The 18,011-nt window shown below is 36.0% G+C and overlaps 1 protein-coding gene and 1 long non-coding RNA gene across 3 annotated transcripts; one reads left to right on the top strand and one right to left on the bottom strand.

Moving 5' to 3' along the window:
• Positions 1-1,545: 1,545 nt before the first annotated feature.
• On the bottom strand, positions 1,546-8,700 carry LOC9313433 (MATH domain and coiled-coil domain-containing protein At3g44790). 2 transcript variants are annotated; one of them, XM_021024136.1, is made up of 4 exons: positions 8,436-8,700; positions 8,174-8,334; positions 7,801-8,084; positions 1,546-2,340 (listed from the first exon to the last, which is right to left on the bottom strand). In XM_021024136.1, the coding sequence occupies exons 1-4, from the start codon at positions 8,531-8,533 to the stop codon at positions 1,849-1,851; spliced, it is 1,035 nt and encodes a 344-aa protein (XP_020879795.1). In that variant the 5' UTR covers positions 8,534-8,700; the 3' UTR covers positions 1,546-1,848. The 2 variants fall into 2 exon arrangements, with proteins under 2 accessions (XP_020879795.1, XP_020879794.1); XM_021024135.1 differs by having other exon boundaries at positions 1,547-2,340; positions 8,174-8,524.
• A 7,588-nt stretch (positions 8,701-16,288) lies between these two features.
• Positions 16,289-17,274, top strand: LOC110228619. The gene is made up of 2 exons (XR_002332088.1): positions 16,289-16,830; positions 16,913-17,274. It is a non-coding gene; the product is annotated as an uncharacterized LOC110228619 (long non-coding RNA).
• The last annotated feature ends 737 nt before the right edge of the window (positions 17,275-18,011 follow it).

The raw sequence follows: 18,011 nt of genomic DNA, 5'->3' as shown, positions 1-18,011 counted from the left end.
ATAAACGGAATGTGTGGGCGAGTGAACTCGGTATCCGGGTCGGGTATCGGCCGTTTCCATACGCTTGTGGTTATGTGTTTTTTTTTTTAAGAGTACAAAAAAAATAAGAAGCTTTCGCTTTTGGAGAAAATACTAGAAGCAAGTGGCGGGAGATAATTCCCTAATTTACCCGCCAATAGGGAACAAAAGCATTTTGCTAGATTTGGGCCAATGTCACTTATATTGTTTGGTTGGAACTCAAAGTATTGTAAGATAGAACCCTATAATACAAAAGAAAATAAGAGATTTAATTCCAAAGAAATAAGATCGACACATGCATGGTCTATAAGAAAATATAAAGAAATGAAGTATAGTTTTCGTTTGTTTTTGTATTTTGATGATCTGGCGTTGCATTTCAAATTTTAGCTTGTTTTTGGAAAATTAAATCAGCCTTTGCATTTTAGATGCATAGTTTGAATGTAATTTTGCTTAATTTTCTAATCCGGTGTGATTTTCTGTTAAAATTTATTATTTTATTTTTGTTTAGAAAAAACCTCATGGAAATTTATTCTAATTTTTTTAATTTATTTAATGAATGTTATAATTATATTTCGACAATGTAACTTCCAAAAGACATTAATTGCAAACGAAAAACAAAACATAGTTTAACCAAAAACATTCTTCTGGACAACGAGTCTTGCTAGAAATTGGAGTTTCTCTTATTCTCTACCAATTGTATGTTTATCCTTTATGAATATGAAAGTATGAAAAACAATAAATTCTTTATACGCTCTGCCTCTAATGTTCTAGCAAGTATGATGAAAAATGCATGACTAGTGAGGGAATGTGTAGACCATGAGAGAATTACGTATGAATTGGTTGCCAAATCTTATGTTATTGGATATGATTGAGCTAGATCAGGAATCATGTACATGCATTATTATGTCTGCTGTGTTATTAGGTTGCTGTAGAATTTATAATTTTTGTAATTGACTTACTCTCAGGCCCGGCCCGTGACCCATTTTCAAGATACATGGGTATTGGGCCTCAAAATGTTTTGAAGATTTTTAGTACCAAAATTAGGCCCCAATTTTTTTTTGTTATTGCATAAGTAGGCCTCAGTTTTTAGAAATTTTTAGATTTTATCTCAAATTTTAAATTTTATCTATTTATTATTGCAAAAATAGGCCTCATTTTTCTGAATTTTTAAGAGTTGATCTCAAAATTTAACTTTTATAGATAAAACCCAAAAAAAAAAAAAAAAAAAAATTGTATGGGGCCTCATATTTATCTGGGCCGGCACTGCTTACTCTTGACCATTTTTGGTGCTGTTAGATTGAGAGTTACTCTATAATATGGTAAAATGTTTTTACCATATTCGATCAGTATCCATTATCTCTTGTCGCTAGACGTAATCAAGGATGTTGGATACAAGACAATGACTGTTGTGCAGGAAGCTACTCTCCCTATAATCACCATGTTATGAACTATTAGTCAATAGAGAGGATTATTTACCAGTAAATGATCAAACAACCTAAATATAGCTATACAAGTGAAGCTTAAAAACAGCTTCCAAAAGCTACAATGATTGTTGTTTTCTGTACACTCATAAAAATAAACTTGGTTTAAGACCAAAGTTAAGCTTTTGATTTTGCTTAATAAACTAAGATTATAACTTAACACTGAAAACAACTCATAGTAGTTTTAACCTTTGCCGATGATAATCTGATTACATAGTCATGAATGAGACAACTAACATAATCCTAGTCCTACCGAGTCCTCTCAACAAAAAGATTAGCTCTTTACAAAATATAGGAGCTTCCCTCTCTAGCTTCCTGTGTTAGGACTCTTAATTTTGAAACCTGGATTTCAAACGAACGTAGCACCTACCACTACAGAAACCAAGCCACAGACAACATCATCCAACGTTAGAGGAGGAGCTTTGGCAGCGGCCAATACCTTTGTCTTCTCTTTCTCCAGCAAAGCTTCTATGTCTGAGCACTTTTGCTTCTCTTTCTCCAGTTGAGCTTCTATGTCAGAGCAATTCTGCTTGAAGACCTTCAGGTCTTCCTCTAGTTCTTGCATCCGAGTCTTACCAATCTGCTCTTCCATCTTCTTTTCCTTTACTTCCTCCAGTTTATGCTCTAACCAATCCACCTTAAAGTCCGAATCTTTCAGGTATCTTAGTGCTTTCTCTGCTTGGCAAAGGTCATCAATGGAAAAGTCTTGCAATGACTGGCACAAAGTCTCGATTATGTTGAGGAGGAGGTTGATGGATAATGTCCTCATATGTTTGTTCTTTGCTCGGAACTCTAACGCCATGTCTGGGTGTCTTTCGAATATACGTTTCACAGATTCCACCTAAAGTTATAAAAAAGGATGAATAAAGTATAAACTCATATCTGTAAAAGTTTGAATCGTTATGAACATGTTACCTGAGAAGGAAGAACAAGAAACCCATTGACATTGACTGATGAAGTTTCCTTATGCAAATGACTAGACACCACACCGTAACCTTTTAGCTTTATCCTTTTCAAAGTTTGTGTATCCTCTAGAGATTCCTCAGAAACATCTAATTTGCCAGTAACTTGAAGAACATCAACCTCAACAACAATCTTGACTTCATTGTTCACAAGAAATCCACCTTTTCTGACATTTAGTTTGGCAAGAGAAATCATTTCTGCATACCCATGAACAGGAACTTTTTGATCGAACCATCGTTCTGTTTCTGTAGACAAAACTGATGTAACTCAAAACAAAGACAAACACACGAACTTTCCTTTGTCCAAAACCTTACAGAACTGACCTCGATGCAAGGGGAGTTTATCGGAAATTTGATTTACAACAGTTAGACGAAATCTTGCGTGTCTTCTCCACCCACAAGGCAAATTTTGAAAATCAGCAACCACCAGAAACAGAGAAAAATAATTATCATTTTGTTCTCCCATAAGAATCCTGCAAGCAAAACAAAACATAGAAAACAATGGAGATGTTCTCGTAAAACTAAACTAGACGAAAAAACAACAACATTAGAGGTATAACAAAGTTGTCTTCTTCATTACCATTTGCAGCCACCAATCACAAATTCATCAGAATCAATTAACTCAGATTGCAAATTAGATGAGAAGTTCTTAATCATCCAAGTGAACTCATTTCCCATTGAATATGACTCCTCGCAACCAAAAGGTACTAAACTATCAAAGCGTGAAGAGGAGCAGCAAAACCTTATAACATGAGTGGCACTGGCACTGTTATGCTGAATCACGCTTGTGTCGTCGCTTGGTCTTCTTCACTTATGTGTTATGGGCTTGGCCCAATTTTGTAAATGCCATTTAGAGAGGTTTTTCAAGAAACCAACCACCCACAAATGTTATGTGTGCACTTACGATTGCTAATGTTTGTATCAAGGATGTTGGATACGAGACAATGACAGTTGTGCAGGAAGCTACTCTCCGCATAGGACAAAAGAGAAGAATTACAAATAACTTAAATACAGCTTCCAAAAGCTACAAGGATTGTTGTTTTGGTTGATGAATTGTAAACTCATAAAATAAACTCGGTTTAAGACCAAAGGTAAGCTTTTTACTTGCTTAACATTGAAAACAACTCATCGTAGCTTAACCTTTGCCGGTGATAATATGATTACATAGTCATGAATGAGACAACTACCAAAATCCTAGTCCTGGCGAGTCCTCTTAACAAAAAGATAATAAACAGAAGACTCTCTAGCTTCCTGTGTTAGGACTCTGATTTTAAAAATCTAAACTCAAACGAACATAACACCTAGCAGAACCTAAGTCATCAGACAACATCATCCAACGTTAGAGGAAGAGCTCTGGCAGCTGCCAACACCTTTTTCTTCTCGTTCTCCAGCAAAGCTTCTGTGTCAGAGCACTTTCGCTTCTCTTTCTCCAGTAGAGCTTCTATGTCAGAGCACTTCTTCTTAAAGACCTTCAGGTCTTTCTCTAATTCTTGCATCCGATACTTATCAAACAGGTCCTCGATCTTCTTTTCCTTTACCTCCTCCAGTTTACGCTCCAACCAATCCACTTTAAAGCCCGAATCTTTCAGGTATGTTAACGCTTTCTCTGCTTGGTCCAAGTCATCAATGGAAAGGTCTTGCAGTGACTGGCACAACGTCTCGATTAGGTTGAGGAGGACATTTATGCATGATGTCCTCAACTGTTGGTTCTTTCCTCGGAACTCCAATGCCATGTCTGGATGTCTTTCGAATATACGCTTCACAGATTCCACCTGTAGTTGTTAAAAAGGATGAATTGAATTAGAGTATAAACTGAATGGTATCGACTTTAAAGATACAATTGTTTTCCCAAAACCAGTTCCTATCTAAAAAGATTGAATCTCTATGAACTTGTTACCTGTGAAGGAAGAACTTGAAACCCATTGACATCTACTAATGAAGTTACCACACCACAGTCACCATTTAGCTTTATCCTTTTCAGAGGTTGGTTTACCTCTAGAGATTCCTTAGAAACATGTAATCTGCGATAACTTGACGAATATCAAGATGAGGTACACATGATTTCCTGGCACTGTTTTTTAAACGAGGAGGCATTTCTAAAGGAGATGATGGAGCGGAAGTACACGAATGGAGCTTGTTTCTCAAGTTTACCGAGAAACTAGAGACAACAAGAACAGGACTCTACTTTTTACCGAAGAAACAGAGGTTTTGATGAAGCGGAGACACGATACGAAGCTTGTTTCTCAAGTAAGTTCCAGATAAACTAGAGAAAACAAGGAGGAGACTCTGTCTTTTCACCGAAGAAACAGCGGTTTGAGAATTGTAAAGAATGCACTTCGAAGATAGATGAATCCTCTTTATTAGCATTAGAGGATTATTTATAAGAAAGCTTAGCATATATTTCCTAATGTAATTAGGAAAACCTAAATCAAATAAAAGTAAAAATCCAAGCAAAATATAGAAGGGGAAAATTAGATATAAAGGATATATGCTTTAATATAATTAAAATTCTATTATATCCCCAGATTTTTTTAAATCTTGTTAAACTATAAAAAATTTCCAAAATTAATTTGGTTTCTTTCTAAAATCAATTTGGAGAAAATATAGAGCACAATCAACATTTATTTACTTTCCATTATTGTTTTGTCGTAGATAATTTTATATCTTCTTCTTCGATTTTTTTTTCCGGGAAAATCTCATCGCTCAACTCCATAACACACAGCTCCGTTTGTAAATTAACAAGTTAATATCTCTAGTGTGTGTAAATAAACAACTCCATAACACTTTTATCATTAGACTTGCTTCCATTATCTTCTTTTGTTACTAAACCTTAATTCAATTATTTTTTTTAACATAAATTTCCAGCCATGATTAATGTGTTTTGTGTTCTGTTTTTTTTCAGCAATAAATGTCGATATGTTTAGCCATAACATAAAAAGATATAATCTATTTACTTATGTATAAATAATTCTAAACTAATTAGAATACAACCTCTATATTCGATTTTGCATACTTAATATTAACTTCTATATTCGATTTCCTTATTTTACGATTTCTTTTCTTTTTAAAAAAGATATTCTAAATTACATAGAATTTATTTTCTATTTTTTTGTAGAATATATAGAAAAAAATAAGAATATGTTTTCTAACTATTTTAGAACATGAGTAAATGTTAGAAAGAAAGAGCAGAGTATAGAATATGTATTCTAAATACCGTAGAAATTAGCATTCTAAATACTGTAGAACAGAAATGCGTTCTAAATTTTGTAGAACATGTAAAGAGAGTAGAATACATTATCTAAATTTTATAGAACATGTACAATATATAGAATACACATTCTAAATTCAGAAGATGTGTTCTAAACTTCGTAGATCATATTTTTCTCATCCAAAACGGCATTAAAACGACATATTTTCGATGTTATAAGTATCCTCATGACTTCTTCATCATTTACCTACGAATTCTTATGAATTTTATTTGAAAGATTGGTTAAATCAATTACAAAGGGTAAATTAGGAATATGTGATATTTGGTCATATAATGCATAGATGGACAATAGTTTAATTATTTATCTTTAATTTTCAATTTTCCCAAATAGAAAACTGCAGTGAAATAGAAAATTGCAGAGGAAAGGAAAACAAAACCTCGCAGAAAATAGAAAACGTTTAAACTTGTGTCATTGGTGTCACTTATTAAACAAAACTTGACTAAAATTAGGTTGCTGCACAATTAAGAGTTACTCTCTACGTGGTAAAATGTGTTTTTTTATATCTCTATACTATTAAAAGAGAAGTACAAATGAATCTCTATACTATTAAAAGAGAAGTACAAATGAAAATGGGTCGGGTTAGAATCAGAAAATTGACCCGAAATTCTGAAATCGGATCTTTGAAATTTTTTTAGAATATAAATTCGAATTAATAATGATAATCGAATTAAAATCAAATATTTATGGAAATCAAATAAAATCTGATTGTACTTATGGTAACTAATTATAAAAGCATATTCCGAACAATATTATACATTAATTACGTATAATAAATTTGTTCATATATTTTTGGAACTAATTCCATAGCAATCAACGTTTTTGTCATTAATTTCCTTCATTTTAGCCAATTATCATTAATTGAAAGATATCTTACTTGCTTCTAAAGATTTCTAAAAAATTTATTATTCCTATGTCCAAACTAAATAATATTCCCATTAGAGCTGTCAAACCGAATTGATTCGTCCCGTTAAATCCGTTTTGCGAAAAGGCAAAAAATATTTTGACTTGTAGTTAGTCGGTCCGCACGACCCGCATATAGCATATATGAAATACAAACCCATCCCGCGAATGTATGCAGATTTGCGGGATTGTCTATGGATTTTGTTTAAATAATTTTAAAGTAACCAAAATTTAAAATACTACTAAAATAAATAAATAAATAAAAATACTATTAAAAGTTTGTTTAAATTACCACATGTTGAATAAATTATAATTTTATCAATAAATACTAACATGCGGGCTGATCCGCCAACCCGCGGATAAAAACCCATTAAACCTATGACCCACTGCGAATTAATCCATGTGGTCCGCTTATTTGCGGGTTTAATATATTTTCCCAATTCTGCCCCATAGTGAGATAATTTGGGCTCGATCCGCGGTTTCTGACCTAAAGTGACTGCTCTAATTCCCATGAATCGTCTAATTTTAGAATTCTAAAACACAAAATTCTATTTTGTAAATCATAATTAATACGATGAGTTTATTTATAAACAATTTAACATTTTTTCTACAATTTGTTATTATGAATATTTATAAGTATACTATACGATTCGCTATACTAAAAACACACAATATTAAACTCAACGTATGTAAACTAATATTCCCAGCGGTGGACCGCGGGTCCGATCCTAGTAACAGATTTATGATGTTAAGCTATAAATTAGATAAATACTGAATATTGATAAATACACCTAGTAGCTTAACCCGCAATAATTTGTTTACATAGTCAGGAATGAGGCTACTAACAAAATCTTCTCTTAACAACAAGATTAGTTCTTTACAAAATATAAACTCATATCCATAACCTTAAAGATACCAATGCAGTTATTTCCTACATTTTCTCTGAATTAAGATGTGTTCTACTGATAAATCCAAAACAGCAAAAATAAACCATCTCTTGTCCCAAAATCAACAAAACAACAACAACAACAAAAACCAAATGATAACGTCTATGACTTTGAAACCAAGAGTTATCAGTAATTACCAAATCGATTCATATATAAGGGAACACTATCGGATGGAATGGCAAAGACATTCTATAAAAAGACTGAACATTCATGAACTTTTAACCTGTGAAGGAAGAACTTGAAACCCATTGACATCCATGGTTTGCAAATGACTAGACGCTGCACCATCATCATTTAGCCTCATCATTTTCAAAGGTTGAGTAACCTCTTGAGATCCCTCAGAAACATCTAATTTGCCAATAACTTGAAGAACGTCAACCTCCACAATAATCTTGACTTCATTGTTCACAACAAATCCACCTTCTTTGGCATTAAGTTTTCTAAGGGAAATCATTTCTGGATACCCTTGGTAAAATCTCTTTCGATGTAACCAGCACTGTGTTTCTTCTGTAGATCACGAAAAAAACAGAACTGATCATCTAAGTCAAAACAAACACAAACACACATAAATATAAGACATCGAACATAGAACTTACCTCGCTGTTGTGAGAGGTTGTCGGAGAGTTGATTTTCAACAGTTAAGCAACATTTTATGTGTCTACTCCATCCACAAGGCAAAGTTTTAAAAGTAGCAACCACCAAATATAGAGACAAATAATTATTCTTATGTTTGCCATTGGGATACGCCACAAGATACCTGCAAACAAAAACAAAACAAACCATATAAAAAAAACAATGGATGATGATGCTACTTGTAAACCCTAAATTTGGACGATAACAAGATAGTTGTCTTTTTACCATTTGCAGCCACCGATCACGAACTTATCAGATAAAAATGACTTAGATTGCAAAGATGAGAAATTGTTAATCACCCAAGTGAACTTCTCATTTCCCATATTGAAGACGACTCCTCACAACCAAACTATCAGAGCCTGAAGACGACACGTGAAACCCTATAACTCAAGTGGCACACAACCAAATTCGCTTGTCTTCTTTCACTTACGAGTTATGAACTTCGGCCCTATTTACTAATTTGGCCCAAGTTATCCTTGGTTACAGTTTTTTTCTCTTTTTTTTTTTTTGTCGTCGTGAATAATATTGCAAAAAGGAACAAAGTTGTATGAATGAAAAAATAGAACAACAACGAAAAACAGAGGAACCAAAACAGAGGCCGATGACAAAACTAAAAACTACCTCTTCGTTCTTCTTCAATCCGGTTATGTAACCATGCCGGACCTCCTCGTGCTAAGTAAGAAGTAAACCGTCCTTCTCGTGTCACACTACAAGCAATCTCCTTGGCCAAAGAATTGGCTTTCGGTGAAGAGAGGTGGAAATTAACCTCCCGCATCACCCGTATTACTTGCTGAATTTTGATAACCTGAGAACGGTATTTAGGGTACTCCTCCGGTCGAGCTATTGCGTCCAAAGCTGCTACACAATCTGACCAGACTTCACAAGACTCTATACGCAACTCTTTCAAACTGCGGATGCACCAAAGAATTATATGTAATTCCGCAGCAATCCGGTTAACCATGGGGAGGAAAGCATCTCGAGCATGAAATAAGACATCTCCCAAGTGATTGCGTAGGATCCATGCTCCACCAACATGATAAAAGTCCTTGAGCCAAGAAGAATGTATGTTGCATTTAACCTTACCCGGAGCTGGCTTGGTCCATCTTCGTCCTCCCGTCGCAATGTGAGGATCAATGTACCCACGGTCTTGCTGAGCTACTAAGTTCTGTTGTAACCACTCCTTGGCTTCTTCCAAAGCTGTTGCAACAACAAAATGAGGAGAAGTGGTTTTTGCAGCGTATAATGTGGAGTTACGGGCCTTCCAAATCTCCCAAAGGATCCATGGGATAGCCTCCCTCAGATTTGTGTCCAAATCTTGCTGCGTCATTAGGTTCAAGAGGTGATCAATTTTCGCTGCAATGGAGTTCCCTGAGAGAGGCGGCCACAAAGGCAAATCTACAATGGTCCACACGTTCTGCGCCAAAGAACACTCAAAAAGGACATGAGAAACTGTTTCTGTAACACCACCACATAGTTGACACAAAGGAGAGACATTAAGTCCATGATTTCTCAAACAATCAGCAATTGCTAAGGCACCCGACAAGGCTCTCCATAAGAACAGCCTAATCTTTGGTGCTGTTGCAAGCTTCCATAGTCTCTCTTTGGTTTTGTTTGTGGTCTGAATATCCAAGGTTAAGACGTCCATTGCCTCTGTCTCCCTTGTTAAAACCCAATTGCCACTCTTGACCGAGTACTTACCATCTTTTGTGTAAGCCCAAATACTCCGGTCTGGTACACTTATCTCTGGCGGGAAGGATCGAATGTGTGTGACATCACCTGCTGGAAATAATTCTGACAATCGGTGAATATTCCATTCACCCTGTGGTGTGATTAAAGATGAAACTTTAAGATTCAAATCCATCAAAAGCTCCTTATTAATCGGACGCCGAGGGTAAGTGTCAAGGATCCATTTATCTGCCCATATGCTAGTCGTTTCACCATCACCAATTGACTTCATGAGACCTCTCTCAAGGAGTTCTCTACCAAACAAGATACTTCTCCACGCATATGAAGGTCTGTAACCTATCTTGGCCTCTAAGAACTCCTTAGTAGCAAAGTATTTGGCCTTGTAGACTCTTGAAATCAAGGACTGCGGGTCATCAAGGAGCCGCCATGCTTGTTTCGCTAATAAAGCTTGATTAAATCTTCTTATATCTCTAAAGCCCAAACCTCCCTTAGCCTTAGACTTACAAATTTTTTCCCATGAAACCCAATGCATCTTGTGCTTATCCTCACTTGCATTCCACCAAAAACTGGACATAGCGCTTGTGATTTGTTGGCATTGGTATTTGGTTAAGCGGAAGCAAGACATTGCATAAACCGGTAACGCCAATGCTACCGATTTGATAAGCACTTCTTTTCCTCCCAGAGATAGTGTTTTCTCATACCATCCACTTAACCGTGACTTCAATCTATCACTTATGTACCCAAGCAAAGCACTCTTCGATCCACTGAAACATTCCGGGAGGCCTAAGTACTTACCGGGACCGCCTTCTTGATCAATGCCCGTGAACTCACTAATAAGCCGTTTCATATAAGGATCTAATTTCTTTCCAAAAGTGATGGCTGACTTTTGAAAGTTAATCATCTGACCAGAGGCTTTTTCATACAAGAGGAGGCAGCGTTTGAATTCCGCACATTCTTGAAATGTTGCTTGACATAAGAAAAGGCTATCGTCCGCGAAAAGTAAGTGTTGAATCGACGGACAAGCCGGGGTTAATCTCATACCTGTTAGTCGGCCCTCCAGCTCAGATTTATTCATTATATGGACCAAAGCTTCAGCACATAAAATGAAAAGAAAGGGTGAGAGCGGGTCGCCTTGTCGTATACCTCTCTCCGGTTGAATGTAGCCATAAGACGACCCATTAAGGAGAATTGAATACGAGACCGATCTAACACAGCTCATTATCCATTGAACCCATCGTATATTAAAGCCTAGCCGGAGAAGGAGCTCTTCCAAAAAATTCCATTCCACTCTATCATAAGCCTTTGACATGTCCGTTTTGATGGCTATGAAGTCCTCATCACAAAGTGGATTTGTTCGTAAAGCGTGGACCATTTCGTGGGCAAGAAGTATATTGTCGGAGATAAGTCTTCCGGTAACAAAGGCTCCTTGAGTTGCCGAGATTAAACTAGGTAAATAAACCTTTAGACGGGCACAAAGCACCTTCGAAACAATCGTATAAATCACCGAGCATAAACTAATAGGCCGTAAATCAGTCATTCTTGATGGATTTACCTTCTTTGGGATCAAGCAAATCTGCGTAAAATTCCATTCGGATGGAAGTATACCAGTTTGAAAAAATTGTTGAACCTCCTCAACGACTTTTGGTCCAACAATGTCCCAATAGGTTTGATAAAAATGACCCGACATACCATCCGCACCCGGAGTGCTGTCTCCACGAATGCTGAAAGCCGCCTTTTTAATTTCTTCACTTGTCACCGGTTTAGTTAACTCCGTGTTCATGCTCTCTGTGACTCGTGGTAACAAGCCGTCTAGTGCTTCCGATATGAGAGAGGGATTAGAGCTAGAGAACATTTTACGAAAGTACTCAACTGCAATCTCACCCTTCGATCCTTCAGCGAATTGTTCCGTGTTATTTTCATCGAATAATGATAGAACACGGTTTTGAACTCTTCTTTTTTGAACACTACCATGAAAAAACTTGGTGTTCCGGTCTCCATCCCTCAACCATTTCTCCTTGCTGCGTAATTTCCAATACAATTCCTCCTCTCTATACGCTTCCGCTAGTTCCCATCTCAATGAACGCATCAAACCATAATGAGGCTGACGTTTTAGGCCTTCATTGTCGAGTTGATTTCTTAACTGTTTAATACGTTCCTTAGAGTTCTGGTTGGAGCTGCGTTTCCAACGCGATAGGAGTTTCCTACATTCGGAGATACGATGAAGAATTCCCGTCGTTCCTGTACTACTTTCTTTACTCCAGCCTTCTCTTATAATGTTTAAGATTTCCGGTTTAGAGGTCCACCTCTTATCAAACATAAACCGACCAGACCTGGAGACATGTTCATTCACAAACCGTAGAAGAAGCGGCCTGTGATCTGATCCTACACGTTCAAGAAACTCTGCTTGAGCCCTTGGAAATAACTGAAACCAAGCTGCGTTGCCAAGCGCCCGATCTAAACAACATTGAATCCACATATCATTACGCTCTCCAGCCCAAGAGAACTTGTTTCCAAAACATGGGACCTCCCGTAGACGACAATCATTTATCATATTCCGAAAAGGAAAAAATGTTGACTCCGCCCGTGCTGGTCCACCAAGTTTCTCATTATTATTTAAAATTTCATTCAAGTCTCCCAAAACTAACCATGGATCATCTCGAGACACTCCAATATCAATGAGTCTGTCCCAAACTAGTTGTCGTAAATTCGAAACTGGATCACCATAAACACAAGAGATAAAGAATTGTTGAGAACCAAGTTTAACTTTTACATCGATGATCCTATGATCCGAACTAAGAACTTCCACGTCGTATGCTGTCTTCCAAAAAAGTGCTAGGCCACCACTTAAGCCAATGGGATCAACTATATGTGAATGATCATAACCCATCCATTGTTGAACTTTCTTCACGTGAACACTGGAGTTTTTAGTCTCCAGGAGGAACAAGAAATCCGGAAAATGCTCACGCCGCATTTCCTTCAAGGTAGGAATTGTCAAGGTGCCCCCCAAGCCTTGACAATTCCAACTCATAAAACTCATACTTGTTTCGGCGGTTCCTCATTCGGAACCACCTTTTCTGCATCCCGCTTCGCGAGTTTTGATGATGAAGTGTCTTCATCGGTAGCCTTCCTCTTGTACACCATTATTGCTGCACTCTTCTCTCCATCTTTATCAGTTTGTTTCCCAATACCTTTTTCCAGAGCTTGAGCTTTACGCTTCCACTGATTAGGTCGTCTCCGGGTTTTAGTAGATTTAGTCTTGGTTCCGGATGGACCAGCTATAAAACCAGTCCGAAACACCGTAGAACCACAAGACTGATCAGAGGCCGTTGCATAGAGACTAGAGGCAGAGCGTTCGTGTACATCCCCTGTAGTAGTCGGTTTTAGTACACTCTTGTTGGCAGCAGAAGAGTGACTTGAATGCTCAAAATCGAAGACCAATCCTTTTCCTTTATCAATGTCTGTTGTGAATCTTGCAGGGGCTTCCAATCTTAATAGAGTCTTCTGGCCTTGCGGATCATTCTCAAGATCCCAAACTGATTTCCGGACCCTCTCTATTCTGATTTTCTTTTCCTGCGGGTCCACCACTGAAAGGTACTGCCGCATCTCATCGAGAACTTCCTTTGCAATCTTTGGCTTCCCCGATACCAAGTCAATTCCAACGTCATCATCCGTCAAAACTCCAAAGAGAGGATCATCTTTGCTTATCTTAGGAATTAAACGTGTTGGGATAGTTGTCGCAGCTTTAACCTTTCCCGTAGCAATTTCTTGCCGGTTTGAAGGGTTAAGAGGACAACGTTCTTTGTCGTGGGTGAGACGCAAACACTGATAGCATCTTTTGCGGATTCTTTCATACTCAATGCCAATAGAGGCGATCTCCCCTGTTGGCAGCTGCAAATCCCTGCTGTTCTTCAGAGGTTTGTTAATGTCAAAGAGAACCCTAACACGAACATATCCTCTGCTTCTCGGCTTCAATGGGTCAAAGGCAACATCTGTGACTTGTCCAACATGTTCAGCAAATTCTCTTATCGTTTCTTCAGTGTTGTAATTCACAGGGATATTCCTTAACCTAATCCAAATCGGGATTATTTTCAGAAAGTCTTCTGGTGGGTTTTCTATCCATCTCTCCAACGTCATGCTCCAGTCGTTGAAGGTCCAAGCTCCAGCTTCAAGAATCGTTAAGAGATCCGATTCCGAGTCAAAAATAAACTGAAACTTATCATTCGGTAAAGCAATTCCTCTTGCTCTGTTATTAACTCTCCATAGTCGCGGTATCTCATGAATCATCTTGGACATCTTTTGGTTCTCCGGGCAAAGGAGTTTCCCAATGATGCTGCATTCATTCCTCACACATGAACTGTATTTAGACAGATTCTTTAGGACGATCGGTTTATCATCTTCAAGCGACATCTCTTGTAAAGCTTTGTCCAACGCAAACTCCATCCGTAAGTGTCACGATACCTGAATTCTTCACCACAGATCCTTCAAAAGCACCGGAGGGTCGCTAACGAAGTTGGGCTGCGGCGGAGATGAGCCAAACCTAGGTTAAAATCTTAGTAAAAAAAGAAAGTTGCCAAAGATTACGATGCAAAACAAGAAAATCTTCTCCAAATCCGGCGAAAAAAGGTAATATTCCCGGTAACTAATCCTTATCTCCCTAGGGTTGAAACCCTCTAGATGAGATAGAGGTGCCTAAGCAAACTTTATCTTGTATAACTTTTTTGTGATTCGATCCAGTTTTTTTCTCTTTATGATAAAAAAATATTTTGTAGTAAATAAATTCTATTGTAAACATTACAACTTTTGTCCATTATGAAATATTTTTGTAGCCTTATCAAAAATAAAGAAAAAAGCGAAAAATCATATTTCTTATTCAAAGAAATATATACAATTTTTGATTTAACTAGTATTTTTTATGAATTAGTTAATAAAAATATGGAAAATTTAAAATAATTTAAATATGTGTTCTATGATTGTGTCTATTTATCGTAGCTCTTCATAAAATATATATTTATATATTTTTTTAATTATTTCATATATTTTTCTCCACAATGTTGTATCAATTGATAGGCTTAGAGTACTTCCATTGGGGAGGTTCTCAAATTTTGGATGTCTAAAAAAAGGTAAAAAAAAAATAGTTTTTAATTGATGAGTATCTCAAAATGTGGAGATACACATCCAAAAGTATCTCATTTGAGATATTTTTAGATGGGTATCTCAACATTTTGAGATATATATTCAATTTTTTTTTTCATTTCTTTTGGTAGATACTCAAATTTGAGAACTCTTCAATGGAGGTGCTCTTATATAGCCAACCCGGAAGAACATTCTTGATTATTTAATAGTTTTATTTCTAGAAAGTTGCGTCTTTTATTATTATTGTCGTTGATATATTTTCATTGAGGGTTGAATATATTTATATTATATTTCTAACTTTTCGTAAAATATATCTTCTTTATGTAATAGTTAAAAGCATTTTTCTGCAAGATTGCCTCCATTATTTATGACTTGTTGTTTGATATTTTTATACTTAGAGTCGTGTATCTTCGCCATAATTATTTTTAATTACATCGTAATTTTTTTATCTTAACTTTTCATTTTGATGGCTGTGTTTTTTACTAAAAATCTTTATCTAATACTTGTTGGTGTCGGATCCCGCACCAGAAGTCCGGGACCAACCAAAGATTGCCACGTAGACAAGATGAAGACCCATAAAGGATAAAGCCCGTCGGATCTGTGAGCCAAAGGAACAGTCGGAGTGGTTGTCAACATAAAGAGGGTCCGAAGTGACTGCACCTCGACACAAGTCCGAAGATGAAGTCATGGTTAAGTTGGTCCTAAGAACATTTGGGCCAAAAGGCGAAGCCCATGAAGATCATGATCTATTCGAATTCGAACGTTTAGCATTAAAGTCAAAGATCAAAACGGACACATTTAAGAGGGAATAATTGTACTTAATTATTCACTTTAAATGTCGTTTCTCTATGTATAAATATAAAGGTCAATGGCCATGTAAGGGGGATCTTTCTCTCAAGAAAAGAAATAATATAGCAATTTTCGTAGCAATTTATAAGTTTTTACATATTCATTTTTGTCCCTCAAGAGTAATCTTTCCTACTTAATAAAAATACTTGAGTGTGTGAATCCGACATCCACAATACTCCCTCTGTTCCAAATTAGAGGATGTTTAAGCCTTTTTTTCTTGTTCCACAATATAAGATTTTTTCAGATTTTTATGCATAATTTATGTTTATTTAGTTTATTTATGACCTTTTGAATTCTGCTATCCTTTTTTCTAATGGTTAAATTTTTATAAATAAATAAACATTTATTACTTCTTAATCTTTGTGCTTTTAACAAAAGCATCTTATAATTTGGAACAGAGAGAGTAATTCACAAGTCATTTTACAAGTAACTGCAACTCTCTCCATATGACATCTGTCCTAAGTTCCAATTCTTCACGTTTACTTTAAAACTCCACAGAAAAAAAAAATCGATAGAAAAACAAAACAAAAAAAAAACATTTTACTTCACAACTACTCTACACTTATCCCCACGATCTCACATCCTCCACTTCCACTCCAAATTACAACAATGGAACAACAAAAAAAGCCCAATTTAGTTTTTATAAATTTTGGGCTTCGTAATATTTAGACCCTTTTTAAAAACATGTGGAATTAATAGGAATAAAAAACCTGTAGCAAATTATCTATATCCCTAATTTTTTTGCCACTAACACCACAACGTTTCTAGCTAAACTCGTGGGACAATACCTCACCAAAAAAAAATAAAAAATTGTGGGACAATTTATAACTGATTTATCTCTTATTTAACTCCAATTCTATCCAACGTCTTCTCTGCTAGATCTATCTATCTATTCCCGTTCTTCATTCTTTTTTGTTGTCGTCATTGCCATTGACTGTTAAAGTTTATTCAGGTTAAAGCTTTAACTTTAGTCACATTTACTTATTCACTCTTTTTCTCTTTAATACATGTTAATTCTGATTTTATCAATTCAGTTGGAAGATGCATGTGGATTATACACATGATTCCAAATTTTTGGAGTGGATGAGAATGAAACAACACAACACGGAAGCACGGCACCTGAGTTACATGGAGTTTCCTAAACAGTTTGTTTGGAACAGAAGCACTAAAACGTGGAGCAAGCGTAAAAGAACTAACCAAACCAGAGCAATCAAAGATTTATTCAAATACGTGAACAAAGGTAAAGACAAGGTCACCGCGGCATCAGTTGAGACAGTGACGTCAACAGATTAGGAAGATTTGATGGTATATTGTATCCTATGTTTAAAGATGCATGTTTTGCTCTACAATCCCTTGATGAAGTTTATCAATACTATCAAATTTTCACTTTGCAGAATACTATAATCAAATTAGATGTGATAATATTTTCTGTTTAGTAATTTACATCTCTTTTTTTTAACAATTTAGTTATTTATTTATAGTTTTATTTCTAATAAAAATGATAATTTTACATTATGATCAATATTTTATTGGTCCCGTGCAGAGCACGGGCTTAACACTAGTTGTATATGTTTGATATTTATGTCTTTTTAACTCTCTTTTGTTTTCATTCATTAGATAATTTCGATGTCATTGTAAGCCAATACTTTCAAACTATTTTATAATATACATAATTTTGAATTTCATTTTTTAAGAAAAATTCCTAATTCTGTAGAGATTTTTAAACTTTAAAACTATACAGCATAAAACAATCAAAGTATCAAACCCTTAGCTTCAAACATAAAATATTTAAAGGAAATTCAAATTTTCCAAGGAACAATGACTTCTTTTCATCAACCTTAGCCGCAACAATCTTTGAGTTTTTTGTACACCGCTAATCCAGAGAAACAAGGCGAAGGAGACTCCACTTAGGGCGAAGGAGACTCCAACTCGTGATCGTGGAGATTATTGAAAGACAAACGAAAATATGGCAGTGGAACAAGCCATGACATATCCAGACAAACCGAACAGCTAAACAAGATGGCAAAGCCGGAACTCGTCCGGACACAAAAGCCTTAACGAACTGTACGACAAAACAAAAAACTCCCAGGTCGTAAAAGAGAGAATATATGTTAACATAAGTTTTATGCACTA

Source organism: Arabidopsis lyrata (genome assembly GCF_000004255.2).
Source record: "Arabidopsis lyrata subsp. lyrata unplaced genomic scaffold ARALYscaffold_5, whole genome shotgun sequence".
NCBI lineage: Eukaryota > Viridiplantae > Streptophyta > Magnoliopsida > Brassicales > Brassicaceae > Arabidopsis > Arabidopsis lyrata.
The sequence above is the reverse complement of the archived record's forward strand: the minus strand, read 5'-3'. Positions and strand labels throughout refer to the sequence as shown.